Below are 21,871 nucleotides of genomic sequence, written 5' to 3' on the forward strand. Positions count from 1 at the left end.
GTCACCAAGGCTCCCCCCGATCGATTACAGTGATCAAAAGTATGTAATGGGTCATAACGCAGTCTTAAATTGGATTTGATCGTCACCCTGATGAAATTTTGGGGTATTTTGAATTTTTCGAAAAACTTACTTTTGCAAACTAGTCCTCGGTTTCTCACCCGATCGGAACCAAACCAGTGCAGAAAGATTCTCTGGAGTCTGATTGGCAATAATTATATTAAATTATTAATATACAATTGTACAATATGTAAAATAAGTCTCTGTTGTCCCCAGAGTGTGTATGTGCAACATGACATCATGACTTTGCGTAAACATACACGCCACTTTCAAGTCAAGTGGCGTGTTATTTATACGCATTTTGAGCTATCCGCGTGTATGTCCACGCCGAAATCTTTTGCGTGTATGTCTACGCCATTAAATGTCCGAGTGATTCCGCGTGTATGTGTACGCCGTTAAATGTCCGAGCGAAACGAAGCAAAATCTATATCTACATCTGTGGAGCGATATTTCTTTTCCTAGGATGGTAGGAGAAGACTCATAAATGGTATTAACCCCAGTGACGGGTAGGTTTAGGGACGGGGTTGGGGTAGGTCATATATTTATATATACATAATACAGTAATATAACGTTAAGTCAAAGGCGTTGATAAACACGCTGAAAAGCGATTATGCGTGTTGATAGCACGCCAAAAATGTAAATACGAATTGGCGTGTCATACATACGCCATTTCATGAGATCAGTCTGGTATGTGAAGTTTTAGCTCAAAATACCTGACAGATCATTTTTTACAGCATATAAAAGTTGTCCCTATTTGAGGGTCATTAAAAACGCGTCATTTTGTGCGTGTCCCTTTAAATGCAAATGAGCTGCTGCTCCCGGCACTGAGGGCGGAGCTTCAAGAGCTTGTGTGTGTGTGTGTGTGTGTGTGTGTGTGTGTGTGTGTGTGTGTGTGTGTGTGTGTGTGTGTTAGCAGCTCCGATTGCCTCACGCAGACACTAACTAAAATGTTAGAAACTGTGCTGCCTTTTATGTTTAAACCGGAGTCGGACAATGATGAAGAGACTCAAGAAGAAGTGACAACATGTAAAACAACAGGACATTTCTGAATGGTTAGTTGATGAATTTATGTTGCTGATGATGTGGAGTTAACTAACTTCAATTAGCATACTCTGTCATTATAATCTATAAAACCTCTCGTGTGGGAACGGTTGTAAGATGCCTACAGAGTGACATGGTATTGCATTTGTGTTACGAACTGTATTGCATGTGAAGAGACGGATGCAACAGCTTGAGCTTGAACTCACAAATGTGCTCCACTACAGCTCTTCCTCTTCTCAACACTTGTGTGTTCAGGGGGCGGGCCTTATGTAAATTTTAGGGTTAGTGATGTCACTATCCCAGGAGGAAGCTCGTGTAGTCTCTACCAGCCGTTTGTTGTAGTCCTAAAAAACGATTTCTTTGAAAGCAAATATCTCCCTTTGCTTTGAACTTTGAGAATTGTAACTTTGCAGATGCTGTTTATGCTCAAATAGCAACATTACACACTAACTTAAAATGAGATCATAATCAACCACCCCTTTAAAAAAGTAGAAATTTCGAAATTGACGACCGCGACAGGATGCCAAAATGTTTGCTTTTACTAAAACGGCTATTCCACTTGAACAGAATGAGATAATTTCCATAAATTGGTTCACCTATGTGTGGGCTCGGTCTGTGGTCGCGTGAAAAAGGACGCAGCGATTAGCCACTTGGTGGCGCTATTAAATGAAAAAATAAAACATGAAAATGGCTATAGCTACGCAACAGTCAGTCCGATTGACTTGAAAATGGCATGCGGTGTCTTTGTCCAAGGTGGTGCACTTTTCTACGAGGACATTCATATATCTCGAAAAATCATCGGCCAATGAAGTTCGAGCAGCTGACAGACGAGTTAAATAGAGGCCGATTTGAACAAAACTCTCTGGGCCTGTTTGACTCACGGCCATAGAGGCTTGAGAGAAATTTGGAAGAAATTGGCCAATGGGGGGGCGCCTTTGCGTTTTTCACGAGTGTAAAGGCCCTTGCACACTGAGTCCGAAATTCATGTCCGAAATTTTCGCAATTTTAAAAAATAAATACGAACTCACGTTATGTCAATCACGCTTGCACACTGCCTCCGAAACTTTCGTCCATCATAATAAAATTCGGACCAGGTTCGATTTTCTGCGTTTTTCGCATCCGTAGCAAGCAGTTTGAATGGTGTTTTGACAATTCAGAGCCACCGAATCACGAATTTCGGACTCAGTGTGCAAGGGCCTTAAAGGATTGTTTATCACATGATTTTTCACACATGCCCACGACATTCATACCATATGGTAGAACTCTGAGCAACCTCTAGGACCAACCCTGTCAATCGAACCATTTGTTAAATATTGGAGATTATTTCAAAAACCTACTTTAGCAAACTAGTCCTAGGTTTTTGGCTCAGCTTTGAAAACTGTTAAAAAGCTTTAAAACTACTACATTTCCTTAATAAATTGCCTGTAAATGGTCTTTTCCATCTATGATCTTAGTGGTTACATGCTTGCCAAATAAAACATAATACGAATGTGCTTTTTACGAATGTGCTTAAAGGCCTTGAACCCCGATAATTACTGCATGCAGCTATTATTATAAATGTTTTTTGGAATTCAAAATATCTTCTTAATGTTCCACAGAAAAAAGTCATACAGGTTTTGAACAACATAAGGATGAGTAAATGAAGACAGAACTTAAATTTTTTTAGTGACAAAGTCACAAAGATATTAATTTACTTATTTCTGCATGATAAAACTAATTCTGTCAACATTGTGACAAAGTCGGCATGAAACGGAAGTTGTGACAATCTTTTCTTCTCTATCATGATGTACACTCACCTAAAGGATTATTAGGAACACCTGTTCAATTTCTCATTAATGCAATTATCTAATCAACCAATCACATGGCAGTTGCTTCAATGCATTTAGGGGTGTGGTCCTGGTCAAGACAATCTCCTGAACTCCAAACTGAATGTCAGAATGGGAAAGAAAGGTGATTTAAGCAATTTTGAGCGTGGCATGGTTGTTGGTGCCAGACGGGCCGGTCTGAGTATTTCACAATCTGCTCAGTTACTGGTATTTTCACACACAACCATTTCTAGGGTTGACAAAGAATGGTGTGAAAAGGGAAAAACATTGAGTATGCGGCAGTCCTGTGGGCGAAAATGCCTTGTTGATGCTAGAGGTCAGAGGAGAATGGGCCGACTGATTCAAGCTGATAGAAGAGCAACTTTGACTGAAATAACCACTCGTTGCAACCGAGGTATGCAGCAAAGCATTTGTGAAGCCACAACACGCACAACCTTGAGGCGGATGGGCTACAACAGCAGAAGACCCCACCGTCTTCCACTCATCTCCACTACAAATATGAAAAAGAGGCTACAATTTGCAAGAGCTCACCAAAATTGGACAGTTGAAGACTGGAAAAATGTTGCCTGGTCTGATGAGTCTCGATTTCTGTTGAGACATTCAGATGGTAGAGTCAGAATTTGGCGTAAACAGAATGTGAACATGAATCCATCATGCCTTGTTACCACTGTGCAGGCTGGTGGTGGTGGTGTAATGGTGTGGGGGATGTTTTCTTGGCACACTTTAGGCCCCTTAGTGCCAATTGGGCATCGTTTAAATGCCACGGCCTACCTGAGCATTATTTCTGACCATGTCCATCCCTTTATGGCCACCATGTACCCATCCTCTGATGGCTACTTCCAGCAGGATAATGCACCATGTCACAAAGCTCGAATCATTTCAAATTGGTTTCTTGAACATGACAATGAGTTCACTGTACTAAAATGGCCCCCACAGTCACCAGATCTCAACCCAATAGAGCATCTTTGGGATGTGGTGGAACGAGAGCTTTGTGCCCTGGATGTGCATCCCACAAATCTCCATCAACTGCAAGATGCTATCCTATCAATATGGGCCAACATTTCTAAAGAATGCTTTCAGCACCTTGTTGAATCAATGCCACGTAGAATTAAGGCGAAAGGGGGTCAAACACTAGTGTGGTGTTCCTAATAATCCTTTAGGTGAGTGTATATCAGAGTGAAACGGCTTCTGGAACAAGAGGAAATGTGGGCGGGGCTTGATTTTGTCAGTAGGGAATTGATTGGATGGTTGTGGTTTGCTATTGGCTGATCTCATGTGATTGACAGGTTATTGCCCCGCCCTCGTCATCAGAGAAGAGAAGAGATGCTGCAAAAGGGAGTTATTCTGATTCAAGATTACCAGAAACATGAATTTAAAAACGTAGGCTAATGATATGCAGGGAGAAATCATTTATAATAAATAGTGCAATATTCCATAAAAAAGAGGAATTGTCCATTTTGATTTCATGGTGACTTCAAGGTGCGATCACATTTAATGTTGATCGGTGAAATTTTGCGGCTGTTCAAGTTGGTCACTCGAATTTGTCTGTACTATGTATATATAATCTACAGTATACTAATATACCTATATACTAAATTACTCTATACCAGTAACAACCAGTTACACTGTATTACGAGGGTTTAGTAGTTTCTTGGCCACATTTCCATGATGTGAATCATGACACTAGATGAGACTCTCACATGTGTACGAGGCTTCGGTGAATCACACATTTCATAATATTGGAACAACAATAAACATAATTTTTGGATACTGGTTCAGGCTTGTAGGTAGAGGTTTCAACATGTGAAGCCACTATACACATAATCCCAGGTGTATAATTCACGCACACGGAGGAACGATCACGTACACCACACGAGTCACGTTAAAGAGTCGGACGGGATGTGGAGCAACTGGTGTATTGCTCAAGGTGGAATAAGAGGGAGATTAGGCAATTATCAGCCAGAGTCGGGTCACACGGTGAGATCAGGGCATCATGGGTGTTATTTACTGTTTCATCAAAACTCAATTTATGATATATTGAGCTTCTCAGGGGCTCAAATATGATGTTTATATGGCCAAAAAGAATGTAATGTAAATCAATGAGATCTTTACAACAGACTATTGACATAAAATGCATATAAATCAGTCGTCGCTTTTTATACTTCCCAATAATGTCTTATTAAGATATTTAAATGCTTCGTTTTATTCTTCTAGCAAAGACCAGTATAATCAGTAAAGATTCCACAGCAAAATACACGTGTACAGTGACCTGAAGGTGGACATTTTTAAAATTATACTAAAATACCTTTTACTTGCTAAAAAAAAGGTCTAAAAACTATCAATCAGACGACAGAAAGCATGTTGTAGATTATGTGCGACAGGTTTTACAGCAAAGTTTTGATCATGTTGATAATTTAGAGAACTCGGAAATTCATGTATTAAATATGATTTAGCAGGCTTTATAGGGTTAATACGATTATTTTAAAAATATTATTTTTATTGCATCATGAAATTTAACTTTTAAAGTTCATGCATGTTAGTTAGTAAGGCATTCAGAATGGAGGAAGCCAACATTGGGCAGAGAAATAAACATTAAAATATTCAGTTGCAATACATTACAATAAAAAAAGTCGCTGTTTGGATTTAAATATGCAAATTTTTAAGAGTCTGTGATTGGATCATTATTGCAGTGATTATTATGTTTCTGGCATGTTATATGTGTGGCAACAGCTCATTGATGGAGTGTGTAGCTTTTCATTTCTTAAACAGCCATGTATGAAGACTCATCATGTTCATATTCCAGGAGGACAATATCAAGATTCATCCGGCTCAGATTGTGAAAGAATGGTTGTGAGGAGCTTGAAGTATCATTGTCTCTTCTGAGTCCAGAGCTTAAATTCATTGAAAGTGTTTGGGATGTGCTGGAGGAGACTTTACAGAGTTACAGACTCTTGCTTTGACAATACAAGATCTTGACCAAAAACTGATGCAGTTATTGATGGAAATAACATCACAACATTCATATCCATCAAGAGGTGCATTAATTGAAAGCTTTACTGAATGTGTATGTCACTGTAAATGTGATTTTCCACAAACTGAGAACCGACAAAAAATAATTTTCTATGGCAATTGACGTCATAATATGCCATAAATATTGTTTACAAACTCGGAAGAGTTTAACAGATATGTCATAAGTCTCATCGCTCTAGCTGATGGCACGATATCAAAACAACACACAAAAACATGATCAATATAGACACATAAATAATACAACTTTATTCTAGCACTCCAGCAAAACCCCAGCGACCATTTAAATGACCACATCCAAACCAACAACTTCCCATTTACAGAGAAAACCACAGTTTCCGTTTCACAAGCGTCAGGTTCTCTAGTTTATAATCAGACTGCAATAACCGAGCTGTCAATATGTGACGAAATATTGCAGATAGTTTGCAATAACCCAAGTTCATTCAGAGTGTCTTTGGCCAAGAGTATATACAGTCCTGTGTTTTGAACAAATGCATTTGTCAGAATACATTGAAGAATGCTTGTTTTTATAGATAATAATACTCCATATTGCTTTTACATCAGTTTCATGGTGCTGGGACACGGATGTTCACGGTCGGGCTTCATTCACCGATGATCTTCATTGTTCCTGAGGCTCTCCGGGTTTAAATAAGTTGCACTGCACCGCTAGCCACTAGAGGCGCTATAATACGGTAACGCATCAAGTGCTGCGAACCTTCATCCAAGTCCACAACGTACTCCCTGAAAGAGACAATAGCAAAGAAATACTGTTATGAGTTCACATATATTGCTTTATGATCTCAACCAGCTCATTAAAACGAAAGAAATGCTGCCCCCTATAGGAGACTATGTCATGTTGATAAGAAAACCCATTAGTTTTATCATGAACTAAAAGGATTTCTATGGAAGCGTATTGCATTCACTTGAAGAAAAAAATCTACTCTGTTTTTCTGAATTAATGAGTTAGTTATCTCAGAATTACGAGATCATTTTTCATGGAAAAAAGTTTTTGCTCTGTTTTTCTGAATTAACGAGTTAATTATCTCAGAATTACGAGATAATTTTTTATGGGAAAAAAGTTTTTGTTTTTCTCTGTTTTTCTGAATTTCTGAGTTTTTGAGATAATCAAGTCATTAATTTAGAAAAAGAGCAAAAAAAAAATTCCATGAAAAATTATCTTGTAATTCTGAGATAATTAACTCGTTAATTCAGAAAAACAGAGCAAAATTTTTTTTCATGAAAAATGATCTCGTAATTCTGAGATAATTAACTCATTAATTCAGAAAAACAGAGTAGATTTTTTTCTTCAAGTGAATGCAATACGCTTCCGTAGATTTCAAAGACATCTTATTCATTATCATTCAGTCCTGTGTTTGATTATGAGACAGAAGCTCTGATCCAAAAACATTTTACCATTGCACAAAATCTGCATAGGGAAAACTTTCGCTCTCAAGCGAAACTCCCAGTTGAACGGATTTCGAATAAAATGACTGGATTTTGTGCAACGGTAAAATGTTTTTGGATCAGAGCTTCTGTCTCGTAACCAAACACAGAACTGTAAGCAAGAAAACCCTAACCCTAACCCTAACCCTATAAGCAAAAAAAAGCTAAAAAAAGAAAAAAGAAGCTAAATCTAAATTTCGCTAATGTGACCACAACTTAACTAGGCTGTAACCACATTATTGGATAATCAGATTAGTGATCAATCAATATGGGTTTTCAATGGATGGATCCCTAAAATGTTACCTTTGAAATATCATCGCTGTCAGACGAAAACCTTTTATGTCCAAAAATTGCCAAAAATGGTATTTATGTCCAAAAAGGAAAAGTGTTTTCATCAACTTACAGGTTAAAGTTTATTGTAGCTATGCGAGCACTGTCATTGGCCAAAATCTCAAGTTATAATGGATAAAGTGCTTCACACAGGCTATTTAAGACAGTATCAGCTGTGACTCGATGACAAATGACTATGACACTCTTCTCCGCTCCTCAAATACATCAAATATGAACCTTTATAGACATACTCATGTGTCTTGAGTAGAGAAAACGCTGTACTTCTTCAAACAAACAGTTCTTTATTCACCCTTGCACTGCAAACCAGCAGAGACAGACTTTAAAATGTGTGTAGAACTTAATATCATTCAGATAGAGGTGGGCGGAGTTATGAGGTTTGACTGACAGTTTGAGGAGCCAATGGAGATACGAGGTTTAGTCACAAGCTCTTTTTAATGTTTTATTGGTTAAATATTTGCAAAACCCACAGTTAGACGTAAAGGGTGACCAATAGTAATTATTTATAAAGAAAAAAAAATTCCGCCCGATAGCAATGATTTTTGGGTAACACCCTTTTTGCAAACGGAAATGAAGACTCATTTGGCAAGATCACAGGTAGCAACCACACAAAATACACCAAACTCATGTAAAGACTTGCTATGAAGCCCCTCCTTCTGAAAGCACACTGTGCTCTGATTGGTCGACTAGCCGTGTGTTGTGATTGGTCGAGGGCTTCGAGTGTGTTTGGGAATTGTCCCGCTCCTTCCCATAACCGCCAGTTTAACAAACTACTAACTCACTCAACCAGGCCCCGCCCCTTTATTCTGCGTATGAGTTATTATAATGAGGAATATTGTGACGTGTTCATTCCCGGAAGAAACTCAAGACTACAATGGAGGCGTTTCAGGAGTTCAGAAACACTGACACTCATATAGAGAAGAACTGGAGCTTTTTCATTCTCAAACAGGAACATTACACACTAAAGAAAGATGAACATTTTTAATGCTTATTCACTGATCCATATGAAAGAAACACTGAGGCTGCTTTTAAATTTGGCCAAAATTAAGTATCTTAAAAGATAATTGGGTTGTCTTTTTTGGAACAGGCTTTGCACTAAAACAGTGTGTAACATGCAGAATATAAATGCTGTTGTTAATACCTCTGCTCATCTGTCTCCGGCTCCACCAGGATATTCTCCTGGCTCTCTTTCACTCTCAGGAACACGAACGAGTCGAGACACGGCTCAGGAACTTCACACACAAACACACAGAAGCACCAATGAATCAATCACTGCCGCTGACAAACATCTGGATATCCAATACATCATCAGATTACCAGTACAGCTTCCACTATAACCAACTCCAACAGTGGAGATTACAGCAGTCCATTTAGGGCTCGCTTGAATAATGTACTCTGCTGTTCAAAAGCTTGCGTTCGGTACATTTTTTTAATATTTTTTAAAAAGACGTCTTTTCTGCTCATTATTTGATCAAAAATACAGTAAAAACAGTAATACTGTGAAATATTACGATTTAAAAATCCCATATACTGTATGAAGATTTGGTGCTCAAGAAATATTCCTGATTATTATCGATGTTGAAAACAGTTGAGCTGCTTCATATTTTGTGATTTTTTTCCAGGGCTATTGGATGAATAGAAATCTCAGCATTTATTTGAAAATAATTTTTTTTGGTAACAACTTAAAAGTATGCACTTTCACTTTTAATCAATTCAATTTGATTTGTCCTTGCTGAAGATAAGTATTAATTACTTTAAAAAAATCTTACTGACCCTAAACTTCTGAACAGTATTGCATATGCTTTCAAGATAATTTTTTACACATCATGCACATTTTATATAACTGACTTTGTCGAGGAAAGCTGATTTTTCACAGTAAAACATAATTCACATAATTTACTCCAAATGAATGGCAATTACAATATCAAGTGAAATTATTTAAAAAATTATGATTTCTTCCTTACTTGTCCAGTATTTTCTGGCTAGTAAAACTCAAAATATAACTGCAAAATACAGTATTAAATTTACATTTTAAAACATTAACTCTTTCCTATGGAAGCTTGTTTCCGCCACAAAATGAAAAATAAAAAAGGTAATTGCGACTTTTATCTTACAATTCTGACTTTTTTTCTCACAATTGCGTGATATAAAGTCAGAATCGCGTGATATAAAGTCAGAATTGTGGGATATAAAGTCGCAATTGCGTGTTATAAAGTCAGATTTGTGAGATATAAACTATTCTGAGGGGAAAAAAGTTTGTCTTTTCCCCCCCTTAGAATTGGCCTGATAACTCGCAATTGCAAGTTTATATCTCACAATTCTGAGAAAAGATGTCAGAAGTTCGAGATATAAACTCGCAATTGTGAGAAAAAAAGTCAGAATTGTGAGATAAAAAGTCTCAATTCTGTCTTTTTTTCTCCCAATTGCGACTTCATTTCTCATAATTGCGACTTTATATCTCGCAATTGCGACTTTATTTCTCACAATTCTGACTTCATAAAAAAAAAAGTCTTAATTATTTTTAATTAAATACAAGCTTCCATACTTTCCCCACCAGTGTTTAAAAAAAAAAAAAGTTTCCCAGAAAGCGCATTAAATGGCCAGGTGTAAACAGCCTTTGATGAATCAATTTAAAGCAAAGAGTGGTTTCTCACCGGCCTTCAGCATGTCAATGCTCTGCAGGTTTGGAGGCATGTGTTTCAGAGCCACGGCTTGGAGATAAACCTCGGTGTTGGCCAGATACCTAAACAAACATCACAGAAGTTCTGGGAATTATAGGACAAACACGCAGTGACAAAAATCCCACACAACATTATATTCTGTCTTCAAGACCAGTTAAACTCCATGGACAGCATCTGGTAGTGCTAAACCACAAGTTGATATGGAAGATAGAAAGGATTCAGAGCTAACTCACTCTTTAGCGAAGGCAAACTCTTCAGGAGAGAGAAACGAAGGATCTCCATCCGCACGCGACTTTTCTTTCTCCAATACATGAGGGAAAAACTTCTCTATCTGCAGATGAGACAACAACCATATGTATATACAAGTACGGAAATGCAGAATCCAGTCATAAAAACAATCCATCTACTGCATGTCAGGGTTTCCGTTGTCCGGTAATCACCAGACATTGGCCGGGAAAAAAATGAAATGTCGACAAAATTAAATTTCTCCGGTCAAATTGTCCGATTAAAATTGCGTAATAATCCCGCCCCCCTAACACAATATGAATTTGAGAATAAGCCTAAAGTGTATAAAGCAAAAATACACCGACCTTTGGCTATGTTATAAAGGAACAGGCTCTACCGTTTGAAAGTTATTAAACAACATCGCATGCTGCATTTCAAATAACGCGCACGCCTAGAACAGCTGTAATATAGACCTAAACAACGAACGATTGAGTGACACGTTTCAATTATGGCCAGGCAGGCTAGCCTTAAAAGCTTTTTTCAGTGGCCAGACGCGACGGACGATGGTGAATCAGGAACATCTCATTATATAGATCAGTGGTTCTAATCCGCGCAGTCGTAGGCTACAGTTTTTTTTTTCTCTCATCAAAACTGAAGAGCCTATGTTCATCAGTGGTTACATCCTATATCAAGCAGGGACACGCTTGTGTGCATTTTATTTTGTGATTTCACCGGAATGAATAGAGAGTCTCCGCAACGGCGATAGATTGAAACGCGCGTCCGAGTGAAGATTGCACAACTCGCGCAGCGCGTCGTCCATGCAACTGATAGCAGCGGACACGAGCGCTCAGCTTGATTTCAAAAACAACTGATTTTAGAGCTAGATCTCTTATTTAATAGCGAACTAAATGAATGATCTGCTAGTTAACTGGAGATGTTTTATGTATTTGTATTAGGTACATCCATGCCTCAATGCTTCAAAAAGTGAATGTGTGTGAAACCATAGTAAAAAACAATTGGTGTTGATTGACGCCAATCGGACGTTCATGTTTTTTTCCGTCTATTTGAAAGTTAGGCTAATAATAATAACATGTTGCATTCTATACAGCCTGATTATGTCATTTTTTAAGTTATATAGCCTGCCTCCAGTTTTCCTCAACTTGACTAATTAAGAGGCGATATTTGACCGGCATATCATCAAAATGTCCGTAAAACTAAACCATTTTTTTTTCTAGCGGAAACTCTGATGAGGATTGTGGAATGTCACAGATTTTGGCAAATTTTGGATGAGTAGATCAAAGTTTGCTCTGAGAGTTTCACCATTTCTTTGAGAAAAACTATCATCATATCACACACGCACAGAAACTAACACGAATTATTATAATTTTTCCATGTTTTAATTTTAACCTGTAAACCTCTGTTGTGCAGCACTCCGTTGGAGAAAACATAAAAGGAATTGTTTTCATTTGATTACATTTTAAAAGATTAATTAAATTGTTAATGTTTTATGCCTTCATTTGATTCCCACCGTTTATGTCTAGGAAATTATAAACACAAAATAAAACGTTTCATAGTTCCCTGTTATTATAAAAGAAATTACTAAATTAAACTTTTATTAATTTAATAGATTACTAAAATTTAATTGAACCATTTAAACAGAGTGCTGAAAAAAAAAACAGAACCCAGAAAAATACAAATGGGAAAAAAAAATCAAACAGGGGGGGGGGGGGGCATAAACAGGGGGGGCATAAAACCGACTTATAGTGCCCTATAAACTGTGCAAATTTATGTCCACATGAAGCGGTTTGTTAAAGTACTGTAACCGCCCAGAACTTGGTTACTGTGGTTTTTAAGGGTAATGCCACTACCTTGCACTAGGGGGCTCTATGTTGCATTCCTCTTGGGTATAGCCAGGTAAGAGGAGAGAAGAAGTTAGTTTACCCAACTACTCAGAGTCCTGATTGAGAAACTGTGGTTTCAAGCTCAGTCAAAACTAATTGTGGAATGTCACAGATTTCGAATCGGTCGAAAAAAAGCCGACGAGGACCAATTTCAGCCGACGGTGTGGAACACACTGAGAAAACTTAGTCGGCCGACGCACAAAAACTGCCCGACCGTCGGCTTGGTGTGTCCCAGGCTTAAAGCTGCCGTCGGCAACATTTTTTTGATCATATTCAGTGAAATCGACACTATAATCCGACAGAACAACATAAATAAAGTGGTTTTAGAAAAAAACCTGAGCTTCTAACTCCACCTGGAGCGTGTTATTTGTTTTGCAAAAATCCACAGCTCCCGGTTCATCATGTCCAATCAGCGCAGGGGGGTGTGAGATCTGACTGTCAATCACAGATCGGGCACACGCCACCCCTCGCGCACGTTACAATCACATGCACACGCCTGAAGTTCGCGGAAGTTCGCGCAGTAAAGAAGAGTGATGGCGGAAAATCAAGTAAGCTCATTTAGAGTATAAATGACGTTAGCAATTGCAATCTATCAGTAGATTAGCCAGGACAGCATACCTCCAAATACTCCACGGTGTTGATGGATGCTGATGAGGCGGGCGCGTTCACTGTAAACCTGGTGCACACACACTGACGAGCATGAACTCGGTGGGAGGGTATCCGTTTATAGTGGGGGAGGGGCATGAGAGTTGTAAACATTCAAAATTTTCCTAAATCCACTCAATCTGCCAGACTTGCCGACTGCAGCTTTAAGAGAGGGAATTGGGACGCAGCATCATTCTGAACACTGAATGTTTCTTAAGCAACGAGAGCTTCTAACGCAGCTATAGTGACGCGATGACTTTATCTATCAGCGATTGGTTCTCCTTTACTTAGAAGGCGGGGCTTATTTCACAATATTGCGCGTTGCACTTTGTCTCATTCATAGTGATTCACGAGTGCACCGTCTGTTTCTATCTAAAGTCGTTGTTTCTGGGCTGGTAACTGAAAGGTTCTGGGCTCAAACCCTCCAGCTCTTTAACTATCTTCACTACTGTGTGCTTGAGCAAGACACGTGTTCTCAGGTTACTCCAGATATTATGTATAATATGTTTACTGTAAGTCATTTAGAATAATTGCAACAGATAAACGGCTGACTCTGAAGTAATAGGATACCTTCTGGAGCCTTGAGCGCAGAAAGCTGCTCAGAACGAAGCGGATGCGCTCGATCTCCATGCGATGGACACTGGCTTTCACATCACCTTTCCTCACCCTCTGGAGATTTTCCTCCTGCATACACAAGTATAAAGGCTACATTTCATGCTATACTTCATCTAAAACTATTTTAAAGGTGCAGTAAGTGATTTCTGAGAAGCACTGTTGATATGTGAAATCAACTCAACAAACAAATGCCACTCCCTTCATTACTCCGCCCGCAAAATGCACAAACACACAATGCAAGAGTGAAAGATCTTCAAGTGCAAGAGCTTCAGTCTCTCCAGCACTGGAAAGCTTTCTAATATTAACGTGAGTCCTAAAGCTCTTGCCTGATCATTTGTACAAATTGTACAATTAAAATAAAAAAAATAAAAATAAATCTTTTAATTTAACTCTACTTTTTCCAGTGTTATTCGTCTGAACATTTCTCTTTTGTTTCTCTCAGCCATCTCTCTTTCTAGTCTTTCTTCAAATCTCCCTCTTGCTCACACTCACTCTCCTCCCTCATCATGAGTGAACACACCCCCCTGCTGCTGATTGGCTCACTCTCCTCCCCCATCATGAGTAAACACACCCCCTACTGCTGATTGGCTCACTCTCCTCCCTCATCATGAGTGAACACACCCCCTACTGCTGATTGGCTCACTCTCCTCCCTCATCATAAGTGAACACGCCCCCTACTGCTGATTGGCTCACTCTCCTCCCCCATCATAAGTGAACACGCCCCCTACTGCTGATTGGCTCTCTCTCCTCCCCCATCATAAGTGAACAGGCCCCCTACTGCTGATTGGCTCACTCTCCTCCCCCATCATAAGTGAACACGCCCCCTACTGCTGATTGGCTCACTCTCCTCCCCCATCATAAGTGAACACGCCCCCTACTGCTGATTGGCTCTCTCTCCTCCCCCATCATAAGTGAACAGGCCCCCTACTGCTGATTGGCTCACTCTCCTCCCCCATCATGAGTGAACACACCCCCTACTGCTGATTGGCTCACTCTCCTCCCTCATCAAGAGTGAACACACCCCCTACTGCTGATTGGCTCAGTCTCCTCCCTCATCATGAGTGAACACGCCCCCTACTGCTGATTGGCTCACTCTCCTCCCTCATCATGAGTGAACACGCCCCCTTCTGCTGATTGGCTCACTCTCCTCCCTCATCATGAGTGAACACACCCCCTACTGCTGATTGGCTCACTCTCCTCCCCCATCATGAGTGAACACACCCCCTACTGCTGATTGGCTCACTCTCCTCCCTCATCATGAGTGAACACGCCCCCTACTGCTGATTGGCTCACTCTCCTCCCCCATCATGAGTGAACACACCCCTACTGCTGATTGGCTCACTCTCCTCCCTGATCATGAGTGAACACGCCCCCTACTGCTGATTGGCTCTCTCTCCTCCCCCATCATAAGTGAACACGCCCCCTACTGCTGATTGGCTCACTCTCCTCCCTGATCATGAGTAAACACGCCCCCTACTGCTGATTGGCTCTCTCTCCTCCCCCATCATAAGTGAACAAACCCCCTACTGCTGATTGGCTCACTCTCCTCCCCTATCATGAGTGAACACGCCCCCTACTGCTGATTGGCTACAAGTCTGTTTTGTTGCTCGGTCAGATCCACTTTCACCAGCGCTCTTCAGAAATCGCTTGCCTTTAAATACCATTTAAAATTGTATGAAATTTTTTATACTTTTATACATTTTTCTTGTATATCATAATTGTTATTGCATAACTGTGTTATGTACTCATGTTTTTTATTTCAAGTGGAAAATATTTTTAAGTGAAGTTACTAAAAGCTAATTCATTTTTTTTAAATGGTTGGTTACCAGTTACAGCACATATATTCATTCCCCTTTAATCTAAAAGCTTAATGTTAAAAATGTAATGTAAAAAAAATAAGTCAATGTTATTTGTCAACTACCTAAATATAACATAAAATGTTTCACCAAACACTGAACACAGATCAATACCATGTGTGTGAGCTGCTCCATCACACACTCCACCAACTCGGACTTGTTTTCCAACAGTTCTGGAGAAAACTTCTCATTAAGCCAAGCCTGAAACACAGGAGAACGATCGACACACATTAGAAAACACTATTCCAGAACGCATGCGTCTCATAGAGCTGCACGGTTAATCGTTAAAAGATTGCGATCTCGATGCAAACACCTACGGGATCTCATTCCTAAACAATTCGGGTTGAAAACTTTTTGAATTTGACGATCAGGGTAAATTAAACTTAATTGGTCTTCCGGGAAACATGTATGCATCTTCTGTTGCTTCCGAAGGGCAGTACTAAATGAAAAAAATATTATTAAAAATATTTATATAAAATAAGAAAAAATTACGAAAAATCTTCATCCTGTTCAAAAGTTTTCACCCCCGACTCTTAATGCATCGTGTTTTCATCAGTGAATGTTTGAACCTTTTTTAATAGTTTCGGTTTTAGAAATTCAGCTTTTTTGTCTTGTGGACTATATGGAAACATATTTTATGTAAAATATCTTATTCAGGACAGTACTAAATAAAAATATAACATGCATTTTATATGATCCCTCTAATTTAGTTTAAATTATTCACATTTTCACATTTCTGATTTCTGAGAAACGCTATTGAAAATCGATCAGACCCAGCACCAAAACATACAGCCAATCAGCATGAAAGGGCGTGTCCACAATTGAGGGGGAGGTGCCTGTTCTGCATAGCGCGTTCGTGAATTTGGGGGCGGGGCTATCAAGATAGGGGTGTGATCCTTCTTGGTAGGGGCGTGTTTGTTTTTGTGATTTAAAATATCAACAGTGTTTCTCAGAAATCGCTTACTGCACCTTTAAAAAGAAAACAATCTATAAGTTGGGTTAGAAAAATAAAAGTTGAGTAGAAAGTAGAAAAATTCAAAAGGAAAACAATACTTTTTTCTTTTTTACTATTTTAAGCATGCATTTTTCAGTGGTATATACCAGACTTAATTGAATCGTTCTGCTTCTGAAGTTAATGTATCTTGATTTAAGAAGGTTTAAATATTTGTACTGGACAACAAGACAAAAATACAGAGTAGGAACATCATTGTTTTGCAGTGTGAGCATGCATGAAAACACATTTCACGGTGTGTGTTATTGTTCGAGCAGGCTGAAAGCTGTCTGACCTCCTCCAGTTTGGTGATGAGCTCTGCTGGGGTCAACACGTCCTCCTGGCTCTCCTCTCCTCCACTGAGATCACTGGCGTCTGACATTGTGACTGTAACACTGTAACAATCAAACAACACTCAATCTAAAGTGCGGGAGTTTCGGCCAGAGCACGTTTAGTTCTGTCGTCAGAGAATCAGCTCGGCGAATACAACTCTCCGGAAAATCAAACTTCAGTGCAAAAAACAGCGAAATGAAATCCCAAACTTTCAGCTGTTTATATCCTCATGCGCGATCAATGCGGAAACCTTCTGATAGGGAATTTCGCGCCAAAAAACAACAAAATGACGCGGCGATGATGTCACCGCGTCCTCAAGCTCGTTGAAGTGGCGCAAGTCTGCGCATTGCACACCAAAAATAAAGCTGAAGTGCCTGTCGTTTTTCCCCCCTAGCTCTAGTTTATATGTTTTATAGTTAACAATATATAATTATAGTTCTTAATCGAAGAGATTGTGAAAATGCATATTTTGTGAAATCAGACAGTACATTAAGGTGCATTACTACTATAAGGGACTGTTTTCCATTTCTTTGTGACAGTATAGTGATGTTCATATCCTGATATTGTTCTCCAGTGGCACATGTTGCTATATTACTGGTAGCCTATTTTATTAGGAGATCTTGCATCAGTCATATTCCACAATTCTGTAATGTGGACACTTTATTTGAGTACACTGCGCATAATTTGCATACTATGTGTATATATGATCATTGTGAATCAGACACCTATATTTATTTGTATTTTTTACATTTTATATATTGTTTTATAGGGTAGGCTACTGTCTCCACGTGACTGTAACTTTCAGTCCGTTTTGAGTGATTTTCGTCGGTTGCTTATTAGTGTTTTCTAAATAATAATACAAATATTTTTTAATATGTTCTTTTTCTGAATGAACCAATTTCGAGCATTTCTGATCAAATAAAATATTTTTTCCTGTCTTTTTTTACCCAGCACGCGTGTCGTCCCCCGAGCGCTAGATGTCAGCATTGCGCTTTTATTTGCGTGCCCTTTAAATCAAACGCGCAGCAGCTGTGGCGCATGCGCAGTGTTTCAGTCAGTGAGCGCGCAGCCACCACAGGTCAATGTGCCACCATAGATATACATAATAAAGGCTTTATTATGTATCTATGAATGCCACAGTGTTTACTAGACAGCGGTTGCAGCTGAGCTAAAGACACCAACAACTAATCCAATGCAAACATTAGGAATGTCAGGCTTTACATACGAATTTCCTGATCTCATCAGCTTCTCGAGATAAAAGCACTTTTCAGAAGCATACTGTGTACTGTAACTGTGATCATGTCAACACAGCACAATAAAACTGTAGTATCTGATCTAGGATCAGTCTTTGACTGAACTCTATTGTGAAAACTATGATAATGCAACTGCATTATGTAAACTTTAGTATTGCACTTTGATTGCACCTGGATACAACTTTAAGTGCATTCAGATAATCACATAGTTAAAAAATAATGAAAATTTCATTAAGTATGAAAACACTTTTTTTACAGGGTCAGACACATTTAACACACATTTACGCACAGGCTCACACACATTTAACTTTAAAGGGTCAGTTAAAGGGCCTTTATAGAACAGAGTTCTTATGCAAACCAAGACTTTGAACCAGGTGTCCATTGAGAATATATTTTTTATTTTAAAAAAAATGTATCTAGCCTATAAACGTTTTTTTAAACTAGTGGTCTATTGTGCATTACATAATGTACATACCCTACATTTCATGATTAAAGTTATTATTAAGTGTAATCTAGCCAATTTTGCTGTTAATGGGTCTAATGGAATTCTCAATAGTAAAAATAAAAATACACTTTTAGAACTTGAAAAGAGGTTTGGGCTTTAAATACTTTTTTTTTAAGCTGTGACGCATGCCCAGTGTTTCAATTAGTGAGCACGAGCGCGTATAAGCTGTGACGCATGCGCAGTGTTTCTGTGAGAAAGAATGGCGGCCAGACTCCTCTTGAGATCAGCGACCCGTGCTGCTGTTTACAGCCGTCGGCCTGTCCCAGTTCAAGCTGTCATCAGGAGACTGGCATCTGGAGGTACTGGTCCATCAATGGCTTTGTTTTGTGTGCGTGTTGGAACTGGATAGAGCTTAGATCGACAGTAAATCGGCCTTTTTGAGTAGTAGCGCGTCACGGTCCCACCGCCTCAAATAAACATTCATCTTCTTTACACAACTTTTTTGTTATCAAATTCTCGCAACAACTTCATCGTTATTTCCTCATTACAGAGTTGTCAGTGAATTCCTACTTATGTCTAATCCTGTTAATCGCTGTCATCCTATTTAGTCTCAGTCGCCCTTGCAGGAAATAGCTAGGCTAGTTTGTTGCATAATAACAATAATAGCATGGGATACAAATATGTGAGTGTGTGTTATTTATATATATATATATATATATATATATATATATATATATATATATATATATATATATATATATATATATATATATATATATATATATATATATACTGTATATTTATGTATGTGTGTGGGTATTTAGGCCTATATATTATGTATGTATCGTATATATGTGACTGAAATGTGGCAATCTTTTCAGTCACATAAAGACTATAGTAATAGTACCTTAAGTAGCCAAATGAATTGCAGAAAAATAAATAAGCAACTGTATGAGGGGCATCGATACACCCTGCAGTCGCTCTGTAATATTAATAGTATGTGATCTTGTGTTGTTCAGGCATTCCCACAGATGATGAGCAGGCCACCGGTCTGGAGAAGATCGTGTTGAAAGCTTCCAAGGAAGGAATGGCAAGTATCTTGTGTTTAGTGGTAAAATAAAGAGAGCTGTTATATGAGTTCAGGAGAATTAATGCTGCTCTTCTCCACCAGGATCCATATAACATTTTAAAACCAAAGGAGTACGCAGGCTCCAAACAAGACCCTCATATCGTCCCCTCCATAACCAACAAGAGGATTGTTGGCTGTGTTTGTAAGTGAAATTATAATATTGATTTCTGTTTAGACATTTTTCTAGTCAAGTTCATCCTTATCTCTCATTAATCAGTATCGAAACATTAAACATTTAGGATGCTTGCTTAAAACAGTCTTCAAGTATCATTAATGAACAATGCCAGTGCTGACTTTAAGAGTCATCCAAATAAAGATCATAGCTAGATAGTCTCGTCATTCATTATGTTTCCATCCAAAATTGCGAATTAAACTTATGCGCAAGATTGGAATATTGCATAAAAAATGTGTGAATAAAAGGGCTTTTACATGTACAAGAGAACAAAAACCATCACTTCATGGAAAATTGGCACAAAATATCAGTAATAAAAATGGAAGTTGTTGCAATGCTTCCGGAGGGAATTAAACCCAATCATTCTGATGACAGACTTTGACTCCGGCGTTTCAGAACCACCAAACCAACATTTGAGATGCTGTGATGCCATTGGTCCGCTTGATAGTCCAGTTATCCAATCACAGCCTCTGCTGAGGCGAAGTCACCTGAGTTTATTGATGCACATTGAGGGATTTATTCAGTAAATGTGTTTCCATCGTAGTTTATGCACATGTCGTCTCATCAAATAAAAAACAAATCCACCTTAATTGAGTGCATAGTTTTTTTTTTAATGCATTTTATTTTTTTATGTGCATCTTGTTTTTTTTTTACAAAATGCAATATCCCAAAATGTGCATAAAAATAGGCGGATGGAAAATGTATAGCTATTGTCAATTATGTGTATATTATTAGCATGAGCCATCATGATGACCTTCGGACAAGCCTATCTGATTTATTTATTTTTTTCTTTGTGTTTGAAGGTGAAGAGGACAACACTGCAGTGGTTTGGTTTTGGTTGCATGAGGGTGAAGCCCAGCGCTGCCCATCCTGTGGCGCTCACTACAAACTCGTTCCACACGAGTTACCCCACTGAAACATGCACTAAACACTCCCATACTGACTCAAACGCTATAGATGTGTGACTCGCGCACAATCTCCTTCGCTGTTCTGAAGAATAGAATTGCACTTTTTATAGGGACCTAGTTATTTTTCTTTGGTTGCTTCACATGAGCAGATTTAACATTTAACATAAAGAAAACTGGCTTTCTACAAATCTGAAATGTACAATTCTGCATTGTTTTCTTATCTGGAATGTATGTTTCATTGTATTATGAGAAAGTTTATGTACCCTATTGTTCGCTGTGGCTCAGATACTTCCAAATTTTCCTCAAAAATACAATGCATTACCTGTTCTGTTACATGAATGAGCTGTTACTTAAAATCGGCGACTAAAACGCAAGTTTGCACATTTTTGAAAGGGTGATAATGTCTACAGATGTCTTTGCTTTTCAATGTGTAGACAAAGAAATTACATTCCCTACTGTGTGGGACTCAAACTACATTCCATCTACTTTTAAAGTCTTAAATGAATTTTCCGTGTTTATATATCTAAAATAAATGTGGTGTTTCAACATGTAGAATGTGTCATCTCTTTGCATCTCATTGCTAGAATCTTTTCATTGACATCACAGGAAAGACCTGACATGATCTTGACAAATTTATTTTATAAAAAAATATTTTTTACATTCAGTATACAATTGTACATTAGACATTTTTCACATTTTTGGTGCATTTTTCAAACACATCTTGTGCCAAGTACCTTGAGACTGTAATATAAAGATAAAACATAAAAATACAATTTTGAAGGATTTCCCCTTATATGAAAATTCTAATTTAAGCCAGACTAGCCTTGGAAATGATTCATAAAAATATAAAAAGTATTGATTATTTACTCTGGACCCTGAATCGTACACAAGTAATTTGTATTCATTAGATGAATGGCTTGAAATATTGTGTACACTTGTTCCACTTCAACTAAGAAGCTATTCTCTTTGGCAGAT

The 21,871-nt window shown here is 38.5% G+C and overlaps 2 protein-coding genes and 1 long non-coding RNA gene across 3 annotated transcripts; 1 reads left to right on the forward strand and 2 right to left on the reverse strand.

Moving 5' to 3' along the window:
- Positions 1 to 6,177: 6,177 nt before the first annotated feature.
- Positions 6,178 to 17,287, reverse strand: gins4 (GINS complex subunit 4 (Sld5 homolog)). The gene is made up of 7 exons (XM_056246916.1): positions 16,952 to 17,287; positions 15,780 to 15,866; positions 13,765 to 13,878; positions 10,657 to 10,754; positions 10,397 to 10,485; positions 8,884 to 8,974; positions 6,178 to 6,692 (listed from the first exon to the last, which is right to left on the reverse strand). Exons 1-7 carry the CDS (start codon positions 17,036 to 17,038, stop codon positions 6,596 to 6,598), a joined length of 663 nt encoding a protein of 220 aa, XP_056102891.1. The 5' UTR covers positions 17,039 to 17,287; the 3' UTR covers positions 6,178 to 6,595.
- LOC130082128 (uncharacterized) lies at positions 14,855 to 15,398 on the reverse strand. The gene is made up of 3 exons (XR_008806740.1): positions 15,352 to 15,398; positions 15,053 to 15,106; positions 14,855 to 14,906 (listed from the first exon to the last, which is right to left on the reverse strand). It is a non-coding gene; the product is annotated as an uncharacterized LOC130082128 (long non-coding RNA).
- A 1,617-nt stretch (positions 17,288 to 18,904) lies between the features above and the next one.
- Positions 18,905 to 21,445, forward strand: LOC130082127 (cytochrome c oxidase subunit 5B, mitochondrial). The gene is made up of 4 exons (XM_056246919.1): positions 18,905 to 19,046; positions 19,707 to 19,777; positions 19,859 to 19,958; positions 20,792 to 21,445. The coding sequence occupies exons 1-4, from the start codon at positions 18,947 to 18,949 to the stop codon at positions 20,902 to 20,904; spliced, it is 384 nt and encodes a 127-aa protein (XP_056102894.1). The 5' UTR covers positions 18,905 to 18,946; the 3' UTR covers positions 20,905 to 21,445.
- The last annotated feature ends 426 nt before the right edge of the window (positions 21,446 to 21,871 follow it).

Source organism: Rhinichthys klamathensis, unplaced genomic scaffold (assembly GCF_029890125.1).
Source record: "Rhinichthys klamathensis goyatoka isolate OS25496 unplaced genomic scaffold, OSU_Roscu_1.1 h1tg000040l_1, whole genome shotgun sequence".
Lineage (NCBI taxonomy): Eukaryota > Metazoa > Chordata > Actinopteri > Cypriniformes > Leuciscidae > Rhinichthys > Rhinichthys klamathensis.